At 37.7% G+C, this 23,111-nt stretch overlaps 1 protein-coding gene across 1 annotated transcript in view; it reads right to left on the bottom strand.

Moving 5' to 3' along the window:
• Positions 1-23,111, bottom strand: part of SI (sucrase-isomaltase (alpha-glucosidase)) — a 77,729-nt gene that overhangs the window by 21,871 nt on the left and 32,747 nt on the right. The window contains exons 8-32 of the mRNA XM_009884497.1: positions 23,021-23,099; positions 21,615-21,714; positions 20,898-21,010; positions 19,970-20,095; positions 19,001-19,132; positions 18,703-18,822; positions 17,387-17,500; positions 15,727-15,811; positions 14,995-15,112; positions 14,433-14,604; positions 13,622-13,738; positions 12,909-13,063; positions 11,892-11,976; positions 10,819-10,875; positions 10,065-10,189; positions 9,591-9,679; positions 7,727-7,776; positions 6,375-6,545; positions 5,311-5,460; positions 3,692-3,898; positions 2,784-2,938; positions 1,358-1,526; positions 390-486; positions 166-278; positions 44-63 (exon numbers count right to left, since the gene is read on the bottom strand). Coding sequence (XP_009882799.1) covers positions 44-63; positions 166-278; positions 390-486; positions 1,358-1,526; positions 2,784-2,938; positions 3,692-3,898; positions 5,311-5,460; positions 6,375-6,545; positions 7,727-7,776; positions 9,591-9,679; positions 10,065-10,189; positions 10,819-10,875; positions 11,892-11,976; positions 12,909-13,063; positions 13,622-13,738; positions 14,433-14,604; positions 14,995-15,112; positions 15,727-15,811; positions 17,387-17,500; positions 18,703-18,822; positions 19,001-19,132; positions 19,970-20,095; positions 20,898-21,010; positions 21,615-21,714; positions 23,021-23,099 — 2,919 coding nt within the window. The remainder of the gene's footprint in view (positions 1-43; positions 64-165; positions 279-389; positions 487-1,357; positions 1,527-2,783; positions 2,939-3,691; positions 3,899-5,310; positions 5,461-6,374; positions 6,546-7,726; positions 7,777-9,590; positions 9,680-10,064; positions 10,190-10,818; positions 10,876-11,891; positions 11,977-12,908; positions 13,064-13,621; positions 13,739-14,432; positions 14,605-14,994; positions 15,113-15,726; positions 15,812-17,386; positions 17,501-18,702; positions 18,823-19,000; positions 19,133-19,969; positions 20,096-20,897; positions 21,011-21,614; positions 21,715-23,020; positions 23,100-23,111) is intronic.

Consider the following 23,111-nt stretch of genomic DNA (forward strand, 5'->3'; position numbering starts at 1 on the left):
GTGGTTCTTTGTTGCTGGCTGAGGCCAAACCATGACAGGTGGCATGACCGGTCGTCCAATCAGCTAAAAATAAGAAAGAATATTTGTGGTGAGTAGGTGAAAACAAAGCAAACCAACCAACCAAACAAAAACCAATATCAGCTTGTAATAGAGTAAGAATCCTACTGCAGTGTACTCCTGAACAACAAGTTCTGGTGTTGGGCCCAAAACCATGTAGAAATCGAGAATTCCTCCAGTGGTGCGGTATGTCAGGGCAGGGGTCGGCTGGAATGTCACATCTGGAAATGGAAGAAATGAAATGAGAAAAGGATGCCTGGATTCGCCACTATTGTAAAACTCTGACCATAAAAATAAAACACATTGAGAAAATAAAGTGAAGATGTTCTTACCCATTGTGTTGCTGTTAAGCAAGAGAACTCCATGGGCATTGCCATCTTCTTCAAAAGCCATGTAAAAGGGCTGATAACCATAGGAATTCAACTTGTACTGCAAAGAAAATAAAATTTTACTGGGGAAATATTGCAAGCATCTACTTATTTACAACTATTAGTAAATTTAACAAAAGACAAGACACACAACTGGCAAACGTACAACAAATAAACTCCAAAAATTTATACTTACACCCTACATGCCTGCAAAACGTATCTACAGAAGGTCACTTTCAGCCTCACAATTTGAGTCAGCCTTGTTCAGACTGACCAGGAAGGAAGGAAAGCAAAGATATTATCGCCTTTAAAACTTGCTAGTGAGAAAGTGCTTCCCCAGGACAAAACTTTCCCTTCTTTTGAAACAGTAGCGGGTGTCTATATGATCAGGAGGTGACGGTGACATTCTGTTATGTTTCATTTACTCAAAAATATATTGAAACCAGAAGTGGAAATTAGAGCTATAATTAACCACCACTGTTTCATTGGTCATTCCCTGCAAATTGCAAACCTTGTGCTATCTCATAGGAAATAACACAAGTATACACATAAGATTTCTGATTTAACTCTGTAAGTACAAACTTAACCCCATAGCAGTAGGAGATGTCCTGACCCATATCTAGCTTTCAGAATAATTAGCTGAGAAGAGTAAAAAAAAAGGAGGAATGTGCTGTTATTTCTAATCCATTTGTTGTCTTCTGATAACTGACTCAGGGCCTGAGCCCCAAACGCTGGTCTTGCTGGTTGCAAAGAATAGGTTTAAAGAAGACCATTGCCATTGAGAAACCATCCAAATTATAAGTCACAATAAATACGATCAAAGCTAATAGGTGTGTCCAGTACCAGCAGACATCCACTGGACTTTAAAGTCCAGCTGAACACCTCCGCACATTAGGTTCATTGGTCCACAAGCCACATTTGCTTCTACTTACAGTAGGAGGCTGGTCCCTTGTGAACATTCCCCAGGTGTGCCAGCTCATGTTACGTCGAAACATGGTGTGCTCAGTTTCTCCAAATCCATATATATATTGGGATGCTAAGCGGGTAGAAATCTGAATGAACATGTCGCTGAACGTGAAGGTGGGTAGCTGCGAATCCCAGCTAAAATGGAAAGAGGAAAATAAAAACAAGAATATAGCATCTTCAGTGCTGTGTTTAGCTGGCAGACACTTTTTGGGGGCTACTCTTTTTATCTGAAAATCTCGCTCTTCAATAAAGGTGGAATGAAACTGTTACGGTTATCAAGAAAACTTAAAACATGTGAAATGGGGATGTCTAAGAATTTGATACACAGTTTAGAAACACAAAGCCCTCTGTGTCTCTCAGAGATATATATATTATGCACAGGCACCATGCAGAGCAAGTTGCATCATATTTTGGCAATTTAGTGAGAAAATGTGTTTCAGGAGAGTATGATCATATTTTCCTCCCAGACTGATCCTTGGTGCCACATGGAATAGAGTAAATAACATGTTTTTTACAGTTCACTGGAATTTTTGTGCAGATTACACTGAAACTGTATTCATAGGTCTCGTTTGTTATAAATCAGCATCTTTACAGTTGGAAACCAAACTGCAACCTGATGGTTGCCTGCCAAAAAATTACATCAATTCCAGGAGGCTGAATTGCAGTTTGAATGATTGCTTTGGTTCACAAAAAGGAACTCAGCTTGCAATTAAGTTTTGAGTACTTCAAAAAAAGACATAAGAATGTTTGTTTTTTTAATAAAAAACATAACACACACGAGTGTTAACATTATTTTTCTCTGTTTTCTAGCTCTGACTTAACCTTAATCAAGGAAAAAAGGGAAGCTTCTGTCAAACTTATTAGCTGTTGTGTTAACAAAATCCATCTGCAAGTTAGTTGAGACACTACTTTCTTCCTTTCTTTTTCCCTAACCATTCACCAACACTGAAGCAAATGATCAAACTTTAATGATCAGTGCTGTGGTCACCTAAGCAAATTTTTAGGAAGTGTAGAAAATCATTGTGCCTCCCAGAGACTTGGGAACTACACAAGAAACATCCTTTGGAGTTGTCTACATTCTGCACTTCAGCATGTTGTAGAGAACTATTAGCAAGTGTCAGACTATGAAGTGACAGAGGAAAAACATTAGATAATGATGAGAAAAAAATAGGATATTGCCCCTTCTCCGTCCTCCCCTTGGTCAGTGCTCTCATACAATGCAATGGTGAAGCCATCTCCGCTGGAGCAGCATCTGGCGTTTGGCAGACAGAGCCATTTCATGGGAAGGACATAAAAGCCAGTCTTGAGGTATTTAAAAAGTAGTACGCAAGAAAATGGTTTGGATTGAAAAGAGCTAACAAAACTGAGTAAAATAAAATTATTATGGCTTACATGACTGTTCCTGTGCTTTTGCGCCGAACCTGTATACCAAATGGTTTTTTCTGAACTGATACTTCATAGAGTCTTTCCTTGTCCGTGCTCGTTGGGGAGCTCGGGAGATTTAGTGGTACTGGAACCTCGTATCGTGCATTTTGATAATCATAAATCTATGAAGTAAAAATCAATTCATTTCAATGAATGAGTTGCTTGAAATCTTATGTATAGTGATAGAAATCTGAATTACTTAAAATGAATACAAAAAATTGTTGAAAACGCTGAGATGAGTATTTTCTTTAAAGACATATTCTCTAACCAATTCTTTCGCAGTATTTGATTTGGAGAAAAAAATCCAGCAAAACCTTAAGGGTTTATTTGGATCAGGTATTACTTGTCTGATCATTTATATATATGAATTTAAAGTATACACCTACATTTAAAATATAGGTGTATGTATATATAAGTATGGTAAATACCTTTCTTTTAGAGATTTTTTTGAAGTTGTCTGTATTCTGAAATCATAGTCTAAACAATAGTGTATTAAAAATGTTAGAATAGAAGTAGAATGATTAAGGCAAAAATACACTGTACAGTCATGATAAGACTCACAGATAAATTTGCCTGTATACTAATAAAATATCTTTAGTTCCAGAGTTTCTGGTTGACATTACACATATACATTGACATTATACCTTTGATTCATAAAATTTCATTGTAAAACCAAGTACAGAACTACAGAACAAAAAAAAAGATGTGAGCTAAGAGCAATAACAACTAATTTTTTAGAAGGAGAATCATATTTAGGCAAGGGTGCTACTGTCCATGTAATATACAATTGACTATAAGCCCTTATAATTTCCACATATAAAATATTTTTAACAATGGGACATTACATACTTACAGAAATTCTGGAATGACGTTACCTTAAATTGCAGCATGTGGTTGAGGTGATATTTCACCTCCAAGCGCAGGGTACTAATTGGCGTAGTAAAATTCTCATTAGCTCTGGTCTTGGCACTGTTTAAGGTGAGGTTGGCTGACAAACCAGACGAGGTGTATTCGACGTTGTCTACAGAGTAAGCATTGTCAGAGCTGTAATAGCAGGATGGAATATCTGAGTTTGATGTTACCTGCTGCAAACAGAAATATGTTCCAGGTTAGAGCGCTACACTGGCCTGCTGTATTTTTTGTTAGTTACTAGCAGGGAATCCAAAACTCCCATGTTTATCAGATAGCTGTCAAATGTAGAATTTTGGGAAAAACTAGTGCAACTAGTGAACAATAAAGAAGTAATACAGAGCCCATTGATCTCTACATTAAATCAGATATAATCAAACAGTTCAGTGAAAGCTGTATAAGTAGTTTAGTCAGGAAACTGAATCCTTACACAATTAAGGTAGATTTAATTTCCCTGTATTTGTGATCTTCAGCTCAATCCCACAAAATCGCTTAGTCTTGGCATGTTGAAATTCCTAAACCTTCCTCCCTTTTAATCCCATTACTCTCTGATCTCTTGCTCACACAAGGGTATGTGCCCAAAACTCATTAGATATTCATGCAACATCAGATGAGACCTTTCCATTGGCTTTATTCACACGAATTATCCTTAAAATATCCACTGAGAATTACATCCTATTTATTGAAGAACTCCTGACAGCAAGATCAAAGTTAATTTCAGTCTCCTGCAACAGTTGAACACTCAAACTAGGTATTCTGAGGTTAGATGAGCTGATGTAGGTTAATGCATTAACCTTCCACCTCTGGATACTTTACCATCAATCCTGCCTAGTTGCTCAAATGAAACTGTGCCTGCTCCACACATCTTAATTGCTAATGAATATTTATTCACCTGTCGTCACCAAATTCAAAGCGCCTTTCAACTTGAGCAAGTGTTCAAAACATCTCCAGTCCATAACAGGACCAGAGTTCGATTTCACATGAACAGCCATTTCCAAATATCAAAAATTACAAAAAGTATTCCTAATAGTGGAACAAATTCAGGACAGTCCATCAGCCCCTTCAGCTATTGCTGGTTCAAGAGTAGCCAGCAGAGAATTTTGGTCTTCATGCCTAGGAGATGTGTCCAAGATGTAAAATTTAGATTTCATAGAATCGGAAAATACCAGGTTGGAAGCGAGCTCAAGGATCCTCTGGTCCAACCTTTCTGGGCAAAAGCATGGTCTAGATACGATGGCCCAGCATCAGCTGAATCTTAGAAGTGTCCAATGATGGGGAATCCACCGCTTCCCTGGGGAGATTATTCTAATGGCTGACTGTTCTCATTGTGAAGCCTTTCCAAAATACCACATTTTCCCTTAATTTCTGATACACTTTGGAAGAACTTACATGGTTGCTAGCTACCTCGGATTTAGTGAGGTAAATAAAACCTGCAAGTACAGACTTGCTGCTGTCTATGCCCCCATTTTATTTAAATCTGACAAATCTGCCAGACTACTTATTCCACTGTAACAACTATAAAGAGAAAGCTATGTTTCTGGAAGCATTTATCTCTCATTAGTTTAGAGAAAACATTTTTGCTTACTTCCCAGGCACAGCCAAGTTGTTCACATTTTTCTTGTGTTGGATTGGTACCGGGATAACAATTAAACCTTCCATTGACACTTGGCTTTTGGGTCCATTTTAGCGTGTAAGATTTTCCCAGTTCAAGCTGAAGGCCTGTTAGATGAGCAACCTATAAATATGAAAAAATAAACAGTTATTAAATCCCGCATCACATCCATCTTTCCTTCAATCAGCAAAGATGCTGGTCCTCAGGAACAATGCATGTGACAACTCACAAAAAAATCTGTCCTGTAGCATTTGATATAGTTTCACTTTTACAAATACCAAGCAACTGGTATTCTTGCAGATAAAATCCGAACAATTAAGAATTCAAAAAAAATGGAGTCAATCCCACAGCTTCTTTGGAAGCAAACAGGAGTAAGGATAAGGGCACAGCTCCTTCACATTTTGAAATATGAATGCAAAAGTTAAGAAAAAGTTAATTTTTTTTTTTTTATTCAGTGACTGAGATAACATAACAGGTAACTCAGGTTAGTAATAATTAAAGAGGGCGTACAATGCAAGTTGAAGGCCATGCCAGCACTATCCTTAGTGTGGGAAAGCACTTTCATGAAAGCTTCCCACTAGCAGCAGCATGTTTCCTTGCTTTGCGCATAAATGCAGTGTTGCTGGTTTCCTGTGTTCATCCTGTGAAAAACTCTGGATGAAGTGATAAAGGAGGTTTAAACAGTGTGTTTGGCTTTGTTTTAAAAATCAATGCGTAAACGCTCATCTAAAACATAAATATTTGTTCCTCTCCTCCAATATCAAACAAAATCACAAAGCTAGTCCTCCTCTTAGAAATTAAATGTTGCTACATGAATAATTGCATAACTGAACTTTCCGTTGCTCTGAGGGTCTGAGACCAAAACTTAGATGCACTTTCTATGCAGCTGAGTTGAATGCAATTGTACTTTTGTTCTGTGATAAAGTACACGTCTTCTTTTGCAACGATATTAGTACTGAGTGCGGTCCTTTGCAATACATAAAATAAAGGTGCTGCAATTTCAAAGAGGTTTACTTCCCATTTTCCAGTTATTTTACCTTTTCCACAGGATTATAGGAGATATTCACGGTAGAATTTTGCACAACATTGTTCTGAGATACAGTAACTGATGTTATTTCCTCGACCGCTCCCAATATCTTGATTTCTTCAAATTTCAAGTTGTTTGGATCAACATACTTGCTGTTTGTAGCATTCATTTGTAGAACATTCTGAAAAATAATATAGTGATCACATTCTTACAAAAAAAAAAATAAATCTGCCAAAAATCCTCCTGATTTAATTTTTTTTTCTAATTTGATCTTCATGCTGTAGCATAAAGTAAACCAATACACTTTTCCTATCATATTAATTATTGCCCTGCTTGTTGTTATCACAATAATGCTTTTCTACCATGTATATAACATGCTTCATAGTTGTTTTTCAGCCTCCTTTTTTTGCTTGTTTCAGAAATAAGAAAAGGCTGATACATGCCTGTGACAGGGCAGCTAATCTGTATTCGACTGTGGTCTCGCCAGGATCTAACAAGTGAAGGTTCATATTCCTTTTTCCTGATATAAAAATACCAGTTCCTATTCAACTGCATTAGTTATTATTAGATTAAGAGTCCAAAGAGGAGAACTGTACCATAGCCATCATATGCCAGTGTATAACTTTCTTATTACTCTCCACGTGAAAGTTTATGTTAATTTTTAATCTGACATCATTACAGTCAACTGATGATATGGCTAAAAGGGAAGCCATGTGGCCATGGCAAGGGAAAGAATACCTTTAGCAGATATTATTATTATACAAAAGATGCTATCATATTACTTGGAATTCATGTCATATGATATCTCCAGTCAATATTGAACAGAAAATATCTGGACTTCACTCTGCCATAAATTAACCCTGCCAAGGCAGTTTCAGTTTAAAAAAAACTCCAAAATGAAAACTTAGTCATGAAGTAGATTCCTTAGGTTCAGACAAAGCATAGATCTTCCTCTCACTCTTTGGAAACATTCAGCCAGATTTTTACAGTGTACAGAGACTTTTTTTAAATTTCCAATATTTTGAGAATCACAAACACTACTCTCATTTCCTTTCTGACTCTGTTTTAACTGCCACTGATGCTTTATAGTTCTCTGGCTCCATCGATATTGCTGCTGAGTTTGTTATGTGAAAGAAAATAGTTCTTTAGATACTTATATTAACTGGGAGAAGAAAAGAGAAATAGCAGATTTTCATGCCAGTTAAATTGCAATATTTCGAACATGACTCCTCTTTGATTTTGTAAAAATATTTTGCTTCTCAGAAAATATTATAGGAGAATAAGGAGGAAAGAATGTTCTTTGAAGATAGTCTTGATAAAAATAAAAAAATGAAATAAGATGATTTAAAATAAAATACTTACATTGGAAACTTTAAACTCGTAGTAAATGTAGTCTTTTTTCTGAACTGTACCTAAAATGTAAAGAAAGAAGTTACATTTTCAGTGCAGAAAGGAACAGCATTAAAAGCAGGACTGTGCCACTGCTAGAGACCAATAAATTGCTCATTATTATCATTAGTGCATTCAGAGCCTGCACTGAGCAACTCAAATATTTACTAAAGTTTTGTTGAGGAACTGACAATTCTCTTTTTCTTTTTTTTTCCTTAGGCCAGTTTCCCAGGAGAACTAATTTTCCAAATTTTTCCTAAAATTATTTGAAATTAGCTTTCTAAAATGGACTAATTTTTAATTTGACTGTTATTCCTTCTTAGCGTCTCTCTAATGTAGATATATGCTTCAAAGTTAATCCTTTAAAATACCCTAAATAAGTGCTTTTCATGCAAAAATGACAATATTATTAATCTATGCCATAAGAGAGGGGGAAAATAACACAGCACAGAGAAAAAAATATACAAAAGTTGAGTCCATCTGGCCCCTTTTTCCATATCCAAAAAGAAAAATATCGTCATTGCAAGCGAATTGCAAAGTTTCCCTGAAAAGACTGCAACCTTTAAGTTTTGGGCAGGAAATAACATCATAAGATGTTTTATAGTTTTGTTTCTCAACAGAAGTGAATACAATAATAGCTTTGTTATTTTAGTCCTTGACAAAAGGGTGCATATAGCTGTCATATCAGCAACAACCCTAGACCTTCAATATTTATGGCAGCAATAATCAGCCAAATCACAGCTCTATTTCTTAAAAGAATCCCAAACTTCCACAAAATTTGAAAAAAGTAAAGGCTTGAAAGTTTTTCTGGGAGATAGGATCAGTATAGTTCAAATAAAAAAAGGGAATTCTACAGGTTGAATGCATAATGTAGAAGGAGAAGGTAGCTACGTACTTAGGCAAATGGGGTGCAGTATTGAACCCCAACTGCTGCTTGTTTTTGTGGACATATAGCACTGGGCCATGCACAAATGAAACAAATAGACTGTGACTAAGGATAAAAGTAGCTTTTAGCAGTTGGAGGATACACCAGAGAAAGTGGCCTGACTAAGTATCTAGAAGAAGGTGATTAGGTGTATCAGAAGACAGAGGTAAGAATTCAGATACCGCCTGTGGATGGACAGTGGTGAGGTTAATTCACATGACATCTCCTGAATATCTAAATATATCTCCTGAAAATATGCATACGTAGTTAGATGCCTTGTGTATAAAATACTTCCATGAATCGCTGTCTGCAGGATTATACTTTTCAGGATTATACTTTTTTCTTTCCCCTACCTTGTGTTGAGTGAAGCTGCAACCCTAATCTTACATTAAGCAAAAAAAGCTATGTGTGTTACAAAGTCTTTGATGGAAAATAACTGTTGAGGTAAGTAGTATCGATGTCAGTGCATGACACGAGATGAGGTTGACAGGCCTTGGCATAATCATAGTGACTATCCCAGGGGGAAACAAGTTCTCCGGCAGCTTTACTAACGGCGAGGTTGGCAACATGACAAATAAAGCCCGTACACGCTTACTCGCGTGCTTATGCACCAGTATGCTGGGGAAAACAGATGGCAAAAAAAATGTTGGTTCCAATACCGCACTTTTGAGTTAACAAAATTTCAACTGTTTTCACAAGCAATTTAAATAATTCCAGAGAGTTAATAACAGTGCTAGTTTTTCATTTTCTACTGATTCTTAGTGTCGAACACTAATTATCCGCATTCTTGCGCCCGTTGAAACTAATTTGGATATATACCAGAATATATATCAATCTTGACAGCACGGTTTGAAACTTGCACGTATTAATGCTTTGTTAATCCTACTTATTTCACTATTGGTAACTGCTCACCTGTAGATTCTCCATCATCCCAGAACAAGTCCCCAGAAGCTGCATTGTTGTCATCCAGGGCAATTATAAGTCCCATTGGATTCTTGCGGCTGTGGAAAGAGAGACTTTCTGTCTTACGTGCCTATCAAATACCTAAACAGTCTGAATGCATTCTTCATGTTCAGATTAAGAATGTGACACTCAAGAGGGTTGCAACACTTTGAGAATTGCCTTAGATTAGACCTTGGTTGCCTTGCATTTTCACGTAAACAGATTAAAATACATGGCAAGTTTAGAAAATGCCATGCTAATAAACCTGTAATTAAGCACCGAACCCATAGTGTGAACAGTTGTGGAGGTGAGCTGTGGCTCTCAGTTATTCCCAAGGTGAAACTGCTAAATGCAATGGGCTGCCACTGATTTGTAACCTGAAGGTCCTCAGTCCGGTCTTGGGAAAAAAAACCCAAACACAAAGCATTTGGTTTTGAAGCATACCTTGCAACTGTTGTGTTAGCTGGTTGTTGAGTAGGGTAAATATAGCCTCCTCTCAAATGGAGTCCCAGTTTGTCTGCTGGCAGGTACATACTGCTCCATTGTTTTCTCAGTGGGATTTTTGCCCCCTTATTGACAGGGATGTAAAAGAGAACGGGTACATCGCATCACTCACTGCTGGGAACATTTTCTTAAGTCCTGAGTTTCATCTTAATGTTTCCTTTTAGAAAAGGCTCCAGTCATGTAAATATCTATGTGCCAATGGGCACATAAACGTAAACCAACTGCATATCAACATGATCTAGTGTTACAAATCAACATCTCTCACTATTTGATTCTGTTTCAGTCAATGCAGAGGGGAAGTCCTGTTGGGTATCTGGTGTGAATATGGGAATTTGACGTGAGACATGTCCTTTTTCACCCATCAAAAGGATCGTCACAGCAGCAGGAAACTTATTTGCAGAATGAGAGTAGTAAATGATAATTGCAGACTCTTGTTCATTCTGATTAGAATTATTCTATGTTATTTTATTTCAAATATGCTCCTCCCATCTCCTGTGCTATATTCCACACCTCTGCACCTTTTCCTTGAGGCTCTGATTGGGACCTTTACCCCACCACCCTTCATCCCTTGTCTCACTGTTTCCTTCCTGTGGACTTTACTTCAGCTCTCTGTCACCAAAGCAGAGCTGACAATCTTATTCCATCACAAAACCATTTAGAAAATCTCCCCATAGTATCCTCTGCGTTTACTTACCGCATCATAGTCATACCATACTGCATCAGGAATATATGCTTGAATTACATCCACACCCTGAAAGGTGAACAAAGAAACAACTTTCATATTTGAAGGCAAATTAATCAAATAAACCAGATTTTCCAATAAAACTAAAGTCGACATTGGGAAAATCGTTGATACTTCTCCTCTTTGCAGTTTTCTTTAATGTTTTTTATGATGGTGTTGAGGAGGGAAGAAAGCAATCCAAGATTCTGCCTCAGAATAAGACACAATCTATTTGTTTCCTTGTTGCATCACAGACAAGCTGAATTGCAGCAAGAGAAGCTCATTCTGAAGGAAATTCAGAGATGATACAAAGCTGGGGTGAATCAGAATATCAGACCAGATGACTTTGACTCCCAAGAGGACTGGAAAATAGGAGTGGGATTTAATAGCACAAAGTGCAAAATTTTCCATTTCGGCAGTGATAAAAATATGCTGTGGGCTCTCTCACTGGAAGCAATGAATGAAGGGGAAAAAAATGAAGCAAAACCTAGGCTTGTTAGAAATCCATCAGCAGCCATAAGTCAGTAATGCGATGTACCCATGGAAAAAATAAATGCAATCTAAGGATCTAGCAAAAACCATATTTGCACTGCAGATAGAGCAGTGCTAATGTTAATAAACAAGGACCTCTGCAGTTGCTTTGCCAACAGAGTTTGCACGTCTGGTCAAGACAGAAGAGTTCAGACTAGAATAGGACCCAAGCAAATTTCCTGAGATCCTTAGGAAATGCAGAGCATTCTTTTGCTGTTCAGCTTGTTCAGCATAAAAAAAGGAGGGGGAGTCTGATTGCAGCAGGAAATACATATACAGTAGAGGAGCTATAACCTTTAAGCTGAATGAGAGCATTGTCACAAGCCTGAACAACAAAGGCTCAGCACTGGAAGGTGGTTTCTAATCAGAGCAATAAAGGAGGGACAGGAGGAGTGTAACTTGGGGATTTTATGCTGCAGTCCCCTGGCAGAGAAAAGAGCTGGAACTGGTTACACAGCATGTCCCTTTGCTCCATGAAGTGGTTAGGAGATAGATACCAAACCAGGCAAACCTACCGGGTCAAGTACAGGGGAAATAAGCAGCCCAGGACCCCACAGGAACTGCCTATCGACACTCCATGTCACTTCATCAGAGTAGAACCTGCGCAAGTGAGAAGGATAGAGCAGTAACTGTTTTTTTATGAACTATAGAGAAAAGAAGATTGAGGGAGGATCTTATTAATACTTACAAATACTTAAAGGGAGGTGCCAGGGGGATGGAAGCAGTCTTTTTTCAGTGGTGCCCAGCGATAGGACTAGGGGTAATGGGCATAAACTTGAACATAGGAAGTTCCATCTTAACATGAGGAGGAACTTCTTTACCTTGAGGGTAGTGGAGCACTGGAACAGGCTGCCCAGAGAGGTTGTGGAGTCTCCCACTCTGGAGACATTCAAAACCTGCCTGGACGCTGTCCTGTGCAACCTGTTGTAGGTGACCCTGCTCTGGCAGAGGGGTTGGACTAGATGATCTCCAGAGGTCCCTTCCATCCCTGACCATTCTGTGATTCTGTGATTCTATACCATCATCAGCAATCCCAGTATTTCAGGGTACTGATCGTCTAGAGTCATGAATGAAGAACGGATATCAAAATCGTCTTTTTTTCATCTAAGGCAATCTGTAGACAAGAATGTAAGGTCTTGCTAGTTTAGTTAGTATTCCCTGCACATGTGTGAAAGTGTAGGTGTGCCTGTCCTCTTGACACAGCTTATTCAAGAGTTTCCAGGCAAGGAATCGTATATTCTAACATATAGCTATGATGGTGGTGAATAATTTGATTAGCCAACAATAACATCTCATAGCAACTCGTAAGAGTGACTGACAATAATATAGGTGTATGTGCAGAAATTACAGATAGTTTCTGATTACTCTTCTGATTACTCCAAAATGGTATTTCATGGATTAAGAAATCTATATACATTCCAATGTGCATTTTCACAGACTGCATCAGTGTTTGGAAAGTCCCTAGCAACATTAATGTGGCTGATTGTTTTATTCTCCATCAAACTATCCCAAAGTCTGATGAGTAAACTTACTCGTGCAGAACTGGTCGTACAACCATGTCTCCTTGAGTATGAGCTTTATAAAAGAGTGTATACAGGTAGGGCAGCAAAGTGTAGCGGATGTTCAAGTAATGTTTGGAGGTTTTCACCAAAACTGAATCAGGTCCAAACACAGCCGGATCCTGAGGCTGGAAGCAAATATCAGATTATTATTATTTTCGACATGCAGAAAACAGTTTGCCAAACATGTGAAAAGTGGCTGCTCTTTCAGAGAGGCTGAAATTCAGTGGTGCACATCTGCACAACGTTTGCCTTCTGGGTGGTGTGACCCGAGGTGCTACTCCTCTGGGCTGCCCGTGTTTGGCATTGCACGACCCTCCTTGCCCATCTGCAAGAAGGGCACATTAGGGTTAGCCCAGGTTTCACCCTGGCGTGCGGTCAGGTGCCTGCTAAAGGGCTCCCGAGCGCCTTTGGGACACGCGCAGCAGTGTGTGCTTGCCCTTGGTGGTAGGCACAACCCATGGTGATGAAACATGCCAAATAACTGTAATCTAAAGTACATGTAATTAACCCTTATGAAGTGGAACCTCTCAGATCTAAGATTTCATAGAGAGAACTTAAGGTTCTGCCATTTTCAAAGTGGTCAGCTAGATAATTGTCATTGACAGTAATGATTACTAGTGATACTACTAAAGGGAATGTGGTAGCGTAACACAAAGCATTTTGTGAGAGAAAACACAGCTTACCATGAATCCTTCACAATTGTGATTCCTTGAAAATGGGTAAAATGCTCCTACTTGCATCCATCGTCTGCAAAGTTCTTCTGTGGTGTTGTCAAAGAAACCACAAATATCTGCTCCAATCTTCAAATGAAAACAGAATGTGTTAGATGAACAGTACACTGCACCTCTAATCTCTACACAAAAATTCTAGTTGTCAGAGATGCATTAATTCAACCTTAATTACTATCCAGAGTGACCGAGCCATTCGACACATTTGTAGCTTTCTTCTTTCAAATTTGTTCTATGTTGTACAAATGATGTTGTATGAAAAATTAAACTGATTACTAGCTAACACTGCCCATTGTTCTATTTCTTCCAAATCTTTACCTTCCTTTTTGGTACTAATAAACATACATTATGAAAAAGCTCAAAAGTCATAAAATTTCAATCATGGCAAGGAATTTGGGTATTTCCCTTATAAATGGATGCCTCTAATTTGAAATTATAAGGAAAACAGCTGAGTGTTTCACATTGATCACTAGTGTTTGAAATTTACTAGAATAAACAGGAAGTTTGGGATATATAACATAATGTTTGTTAGCCACATTTATCTCACTGTACACACACGGTCATAGTAATCAAAATAAGTGGCCTAAACCGAAAATCAGTACTTGGAAAAAAAATGTTAAAACCAGATTCCTAAAGGGGATTAATCTGGAGCTGAAAATGGAAGGTGGTTATCTAGGTAGTGTCTGATTAGATAATCTGTTATCACAGAGGTAGAGTTACTTTTTAGCCATGTGTTTTGAAAGCATGTCACAAACTAATGTCATACATAAGGAATTCCAAAGAGGTTAAAGTCTAGCATTCCAGGTATCGCCCATTTTAAGTGATCCCATGTTGCTGCATTATCTCCCAGCCAGTGTCCTGTGTGCTTTCCTGATCCAATAAAAGTAGACCTCGAAATAAGGAAACTTCGTTTTCCAGGAAACAGTGCTTCGATGACTCTAAAAAGGAAACGAGACTGGAATTATGGAAAGGAAAAAAAGATGACTTGGACATAAATAGTTTTATATAAGGCAGATTTACACTCACTGATTTACAATAATTACTCATCCCAGGGATGTGGACTCTTTTACAGTTAACCAGATGTCTTTTAGCGAAGTTCAAGACATTACTTTTAAATAATCTTTCTATAAAGCTTTGACAACCCATGCGTGGCTTTTACTACCAACTTTAGTTAGTAGATTTTGCCTTAGCTGCATTGGCTTAAATATAATACAGTATTTGCCAGGAATTGGATTCCTTTAGAAGTGAAATCTATTGCTGTTTTGGGAAATGTAGGCCATGTAAGGTTCTGAAACGTTTTTGTAAAGATTTTAGGGTGCATTCCTTACTTCTGTGTTGATATGGCCATGGAATATCCATAAAGACTGTGGACATCATAATGTTTCCCCCACTTCTGCACTGCATCCATACAAAGCGTCTTGGAATACATAAGCTTATCAAGAATACCTTCAATAAAGAAACACAAATATCACTTTTAAAGTACATTTTTGTTACAAATACTTCCAATGTTTTCTTTAATGAACATTCATGACATTTAAGCCCTTTTTTCTCTTTAATGTTTGCCCTAAGGCCAGTATTACTACTACAAAACCAAAGTGCTACTGTTGGCTGCCTGTTGATTCATCTTTACTCTATGACCTTTTCTACTCTTGAGCTTTGCATCCATGAAATGAATAACTGAGAACTACACTCTAAATTTCTGAATCATGATCTGACAACACGTTGGCAATGGTTACTTAAACCTACTACAAACTATGAACTCCATTTTAGTTCTGCATGCATCTTGAAAACTACTGATAGTGAAAGGACATGATCATGTTATCAGACATTATTAAGGCAATGATAATATTAAGTAATAATTTGAAAAGGGAAAAAAGCCAGTTATATGAACCACGCCTTCGATGATGGCCAAAGTATACTGGTCTTTTCTGTCAATAGTAATGTTCAAACCCCAACCATAAAAACTACACTAAAATCTCTTTTCATCCTTGTAGCCAATTGCACGGTAATTCATAAGCTTTTTTGATATTTTACTTTCTGGTTAGAGCAAATGGACTTACTGGGAGTGAAAGGAGGATAGTTTAAGTCATTCTGCGCACAACCCTTTTTTGAGCCTTTAATGAAGCTGGATACTTCATTCATATCCTGAAAAGATAAGATGCAGAAGGTAATAAAGTTTCCTCCAGTACGTTTTCCTAATGAAGTCTTACATTCTGTTCTTTTACCCTTTAAGGAATAATTACTTAGAACTAGTACCATACAATTAGGCAAGAATGGTATAACTCAGATACTGACCTGGTCCATTCCTGTATTAATATAGGTCTCAGTGTTGGACAGACTTCCATATGCAGGTGAGTGCCATGTCACAAGAGTTACATCTTATCCATCCACAGAAAGAAACTGCAAGAGGTGCTCATGTATACATTGTCCCTACCTATGACCAACCCCACATATCTCTCAAGGGAATGTCTTTGGTATGCAGTGTGTGTTTGTAGAGAAATGCAGAAGCAGCAAATGTACATTGCTACTTTCTGTCAAAATACACAAGGTGACTAGATATTCTTAAACATCTCCTTCATAATACTTTCCAGGCCATTCAAATTTTGCTGTCTCCTTCTATGAATATTCTATTCAGCAGCGCTGTAAGTGCATTTCTATGTGCATCCCTGAACGTGCTGCAGGAAAAGCATGCATGGAAGAGGAGAGCAAATTCATCATGGAGGCACTGTAGTCTAGTGACCAATTTGTTTCACTCAAATTTTTTGATCTCTGTACACCTCATGGCTTGACTTGATGGAACCACAGAGTCAGCAAAAACAAGTGAGAAAACCCTCGTTCTATCACATAGCAGCTGAAGGACTGTATTTTGCCATACAGGTTAATTTTAAATTGTTACAGCGTTTTAAAAAGTATAGCAAAATATTCAGTAGATTCTTGTTTTCTTTCAAAATAGGTATTTAGTAAAATTTATTTAGTATTTATTCCTAGTAAAAGGAAGTAGTAAAACCACAAAAAGAATAAAGGGAACAAGGCACTGAGACAGGGATTGAGAAGTTTAAGTACAGATTTCCTTCAGACACCCACTTTTAGAAGTTTTATTACAGGTTATTATTTTAAAAAACTAATCTGGTCAGTCAAAATGGTACTTAATCTTATCTGTTTTCCATAAACTGTACCTAAAATCCACTGTGCCAGACTGTGTTTTATTCCGTTTGTGGGAGAATCTGTCTAAGGAGCCTGATTTTTCCAAATCCTTATCTGGAATAGCAATTGCAGATTCACTAATTGGAAATTCCATGTGCTACTTGGAGCACAGATACATAAATGATATGTATTATGTCCTGTATTCAGGACCTGTCTAGTGTGCACTTACTGAGCAGGTATGCAGGTCTCCAAATATTGCCTTCTTCGTACAGGAGTGTGCTAGCATTGCCTTTAGCAATGGTTCATCAATTGAAGCATTTTAATGTGTCACTGAACATCCAAAACCCAGCACAGTGATCATTTAAATGCCATGATTAATGATTCAAATTAAAATTCAAAATTAAAATTTGAATTGCAAATTCAACACCAGAAGACATACACATCCTGCACTGACTTCAGGTTAGTAATAGTAAACATCCCTTTTAAATTCAATGCAAACTGAATCTGATAAACATCTACCCGGGCTTATTTTAAAAAATAAAATAAAAAAAAAGGTGAAAGTTCTGAATCACTTACAATCCAGATCCCATCATACGGCACTACGTTATAAAACTGTTTGCATTCTTCCACCCACCAGGTAGTGCAGTCTGGGTTGGTAAAGTCTGGGAACACAGTTTCCCCTGGCCATACCTGTAATATTAAAAGGGAAATAATTAATTAAACTTTTAATAATATTAAAAAGAGTTCATAGAATCACAGAACAGCTGAGTTTGGAAGGGACCTTGGAAGATTATCTGGTCCCACCTTCAGGGAAAAGGGAACCCAGATGAGATCATTCTGCACCTTGTCCAATCGCATCTTGAAAACCTCCAGTGATGGGGACTCTACCATGTCCCTGGGGAGGTTGTTCCAGCGATTGATTATTCTCACCATAAGAAATTGGTGGTGCAACTTGTACCCATCGCCCCTCATATTCTCCATGTGGCTCCTTGTGAAAAGAGAGCCTCTCTCCTCTTTGTACCTGCCCTTTAAGTACTGGAATACTGTGATGAAGCCTTCCCTCCCCCTGACCGTTCTCTTCTTTAGGGAGAAGAGATCTAATCCCTTCAGTCTTTCTAATACACCAGGTTCTCCAGCCCTTTGATCATCTTTGTGGGCCTCCTTTGGATCCTCTCCAGTCTGTCTGTGTCTTTTCTGAATTGTGGGGACCAGAACTGGACACAGTACTCCGGGGGCAAGTACTGAGTGGAGTGGGATGATTACATCTCTATCTCTGCGAGTAATGCCCCTGTGAACAAAACCCCAAACTGCCTTCGTTGCTGCAGTGGCAAACTGTTGACTCCTGTTCAGCCTGTTGTGCACCAGGACCCTCATAGTCAGCCACTGAGGGCAGTGCTAACGTAGTGCTCTGATGAAGACATTTGAACAAAAACCTGCTGGAGTGACATTAGCTTACATGCAGAAAGAACGCAGAAGGAGAATGAGTTTCTTTGGAGTTTCCACTTGCTTTTCTTTTAAGTCATACAAGGAACAATACACATCAGAAGAATTCCTCAATAGAAGTTAAAATTATAAATTAAAAGGATAACATGGGAGCTGGCTCTTCAGTCACTACTGAAAATAAATAGGAGCTGGCTGATGAATTGTTCCTTGACCCTTCAAACTACCTTAGTTTTCCTTTTGTTTAATGTAAAAAATTGCAAAAAAAAAAAAAAATCCAGAAAGGTCTCACTCGTATCCTAAGTGAGACCTTATAAACTTAGTTCTCACTGGCAGGTAATGTTACTGAAAAAAGCAACTTAGAATATCAGAGTTTAAAAGGAGCCCCCTGACCTAAATTAAACCATAACAGTGACAACAGATTGAGTTCAAACTAATAAAAATGTGATTACCTCCCCAAGTAATGCTGTTACTCCATCTGATTCATTAATCCAGACTTTTTTGCTTTCTCCCCTGACATAGCTTTCATATGGGGTACCATCAACTAGGTTTTGTGTGCTAATAGCAGGATCCTAAAAAACAATTAGAAAACAAAAAATAAGAAGAAACCGGGATACACTCCATCGATTATTATAGACTACTAGAATATTAGGCAATAAATATAATAATTACAAAGAATAAGCGAAGTATCATAACAAATAGTTATAATGATAGTATTTACAAGGGAAAAAGAAATAGTTAAATGCTTACCAATATGATAATATATTTTTGTCCATAGTCATGCATATAAGCTGCAAATTTAGGGAGATCTTGAAACTTCACTTTGTCATAAGTAAAATCTTTCTTTTCCTCCATATAATCAATATCGGTGATCTGGGCATCCTGAAAGAGGAGTTCAGCTTTAACATGAGAAGTGATATATACATTTTTTTCATGTTAGTCCAACACAATTTCTTCTAACAACTCCCATTTATCCTATAGTGAAATTACTGTTGGGACTTTACTGCAGCCTGGCAGAAAGTATGCTGTCAGGACCACTCGCAAACAATGCGCATCTCATCTCATACTTACAGCCCTAATTAATGGTACTGACACATCTTTTGTGCCTAAAAAGAACTGCATTTAACATTAACAGAATTTAAATGAATGTGGATACTGGAATCCTTTCTAATAGCCCCTCGACATGTGGCTATTTCGTTGCAGTTGCCTGACTTCAAGAGCTATCCCCTTAAATCCAAACATTTCTTCCTCAACTCTTAGCTTAACATTAGAGTATTTTTAGTCTATTTAAGCCATCAGGCTAATGTAATCTGAAATCTAATTTTAAATTAATTGTACTTTACCTTTGGCTGTCAATTAAGAATAATATATGGTTCCATAACTTTCCACAGGACAATTAAAAAAAATATTTCATGGATTAGGTAACACGAGAAGATAAGTGGATAAGGTTGGAAAGTATAACTGGAAAAAAATTACAATACAGTGCTCAAATAAAACTTACTGTAATTAAGCCCCACCATGTCCCACATTCTGTTAATGGTCTACCATTAAAATACACAAAAACCTTTGACACCAGAAGCCTATACATTAGAAATTTACTAATTTAAACTGATGTGAAATGAGCCAGTTGCAGAACACCACGGTCAGGATCTCTGGGTCATTTCTACTGAAGAGCTCTGCCTTTACAGGGTTGCTGCCCTCCTCAAACCCCATACTTACATAGGGGAGTCCAATCGCCCTGTTCCTCTCCACAACTCTCTTCACCTCATCCAGAGACCCGTAATTCCAGCGGCTGAGCTGGAAGCCCAGGCTCCAGTAGGAGGGCAACGCTGGCAGTCCCACGAGCTGCAAGTTGAGAACAAAAATCCCGTGCACTGTCAGTGGACACTGTGTGTGTCTCACCTCGGTGCCCATTTCCCAAGATCCATACTCCTCAAATCTATTCGAATAACATACACTAACCTAGAGTGTGCGAAATGAGCAGCCCACTCCCTAATGCGGTATTTTTCTATGACTTTTTATTTATTTTAAGAAATACAAATATTTTGGGACAGTGCCCATGCTTTAAGGTACCATGGAAACATAAGTGGACCACAAGAAGTACAAAAGATATCTGTGATATCTTATGACCATAAAATCACGACGTGTCTGTAAGCACATTATCTACCCTATAATATTGCCATATGAACAGGATTTTGTCCTTATAACAACAGTGAGCCCCAGCAAAGAAGCATAAATTATTCCATGTAGACCATCTTTAGCTGCAATGACCACTGTAAATCAGTCAGGCCATACAGATTGATGAATTTAGCAGCTACAAACTTCTTGACCCTCAAGCTGCTGCATGTCCTCTGCTCCAGCATCTCCAGCAAAAGCAGTGCTCAAGTTTCAGCTGTGCATAACAGGCCAGCTAAAAATATCTACACCCCAGCTTAACCCCAGCTAGATATTGTTGATGACCGCAGTCACTTTAGGGACATACTAAGAGTTATTCTTAGTTAAATATATACAGAATCATATTTTCAGTTATTAGACAACATAGTGAAGACTCACAGTCATATAAAGAGGTGAAAATAAATAAAACCACACCCAAATCCCAGCACTTCCCAAAATCTCTTCAATGCATAGCCTCTCTAGCTAAACATACCTTGAGGTACTCCTGAACTACTTGCTCTGGAGTGTTCCCCAAGAAGATATAGAAATCAAGAATCCCACCAATGGTTCTGTAGGTCACTGCTGGAGCAGGCTGCACCACAAACTCTGCCGGAAAAGAGTGCACAAAACCAATTCTGAATACCAGCAAATTCTAAAATAACTTTATAATTTTCTAATTGATGACTAGAAAATTTACTTAAGAAAAAAGCACAAAACAAAAATACCTAAGGAACCCAAACCCATTAGTTGAACTAGCAAAGAAGGGGAAAGGTATTCAGATGACTGTTTTAATTGTGCATATTTCCATTTCTTTACATCCTGCAGAGAAGAGAATCAGAAGAAATACGATGGTTCAACCTTTTATCTTAAAATTTTTAGTACAACTTTCCAACCTCAAGAGATGTGAAGAGCTCTGTTAAGCATACATATATGCATACTTATCTAAACAGACTAAAGGGCATTTACTTTAAAGAATTGCTCACTCCAAATTTAGGTTCTGATTCCAGTGTCCTGCTCATCTGCACAAGGCTGCACAGGCATCGGATAGATTTCTGACCCTCATGTTTCCAGTGCAATCTTCATGTTAATTGTGAGCTAATTATTGCTTACATTGCGTAAACTAAATGCTACAGTCCTGATCCCAATCCCACAGATCATTAGAAAAGATTTTCAACTGCAGCGCTCAGAGCTACAGAGAAAGCTTTCTTACCCATGGCATTGCTATTCATTAGGAAAACACCAAAGGAGGCTCCAGTGCTGTCTTCCAAACACAGGAAGAAAGTTTGAACTCCATATAAGTTATGCATTTCCTTAAAACATTAAAAAAAAAAATAAGCTGATTAAAATCTAATAACAGCATCTGTTCTGGGGTATTTCAAAATATGTCACAGGCAGAACTTGAAACTTCTCAAAACACAGCAAACAACCAAAATATAAATCCTGACACTTTCCTACAGTTCTGTTTTCTCTTTCCTGGCATTCTTCTCCTTTATGACAACATTTTGCATTAAAACAAAAGTTTCCCCAAATATATAGATAACCTAAGCAAGTAGGTATGATGGATCTTCAGGTAAGTCTGCATATATTGCAGTACTATTTCTGGGTAATATATATGCACATCAGGCTAACAATAGAACTTGAAAAGTGTTTTCATCGCCTTCCACCATAGATTAGATTTTATATCTAATCTATATTTCTATTAATCCTGCAAGGCAATCATTTTTACATCTAATCTACGGAAATAAGAGAGTGCCTCGCTCCTTTTTTATTTCCTTTCTAATGTTTTTTTCCATTGTTATTAGCAACAAAACCCTTAGAAATGATAAGGGCTGTTTTCATAGTTGTGCTTCTTCCCCTGCAAAAGAAAACTCAGAACAATTTAACGAAAAACAGAACTTAAGCAATCTGAAATTAGTCTAACTTGATTCTGTTCACTGTTAGTTTAACTCAATGAGTCTACACTCAATAGAGCCATTTGGGTAAGAACTATCTTCAAACCAGAGAAGACAGTGAGAAAGTGTCTCAAGCTAAGTGGTACAAATTCCAAATAATTAATTAATTTCATATGGTGGTCTCGCCCTCTAGTTTGTGTTAGTACAGCTTCTTTTTCAGCAAAACACTGAAGTGCTCTCACAAAGTAAAGCATATGGGTTATTGCTTTATGAAACTGAGGTAATAGCAACAAATAATCTTACAATTATTGAAAAATGGGTGCCTCAAAAGTCGTTTCATAAAGAGACATCCGTACAGACTATTGAAATAAATAACTGCTCACAAACATTTTTTATCTTGTAAAAAGACAACTGTTAAAGAGAACTTTTCCATCATTCGCTGAGCTACAACGATGTTAACTCAAGAAGCATGTGTCATCTGTACTGAATGCTGCACACAGCAATGCATTAGGACATATTGTTATTTATTTTCTTTATCAGTAGAAACAGAAGACTCTCATATATTAATGTTTATCAACTGGTTTTCAACTGCATCTGAACACAAAAATAAAAATATTTATAAAAAGCTATTCCTCAGGCAACTTTCATCAGTACCATCAAGTTTTTAGTAATAACATGCAGTGCCTGACAAGTCTTTGGGCAAAAACTCAATGAATATTATCACCGTGTCTACTGCATAATAGGCTTGGATTCCAGAAGTCATCTGCAAAGAATAAAACCAGTCCTTACTCCAGAGGGGCCAATATACCTGCTGA

This window comes from Charadrius vociferus, unplaced genomic scaffold (genome assembly GCF_000708025.1).
Source record: "Charadrius vociferus isolate BGI_N301 unplaced genomic scaffold, ASM70802v2 scaffold104, whole genome shotgun sequence".
NCBI classification, from domain to species: Eukaryota; Metazoa; Chordata; class Aves; order Charadriiformes; family Charadriidae; genus Charadrius; species Charadrius vociferus.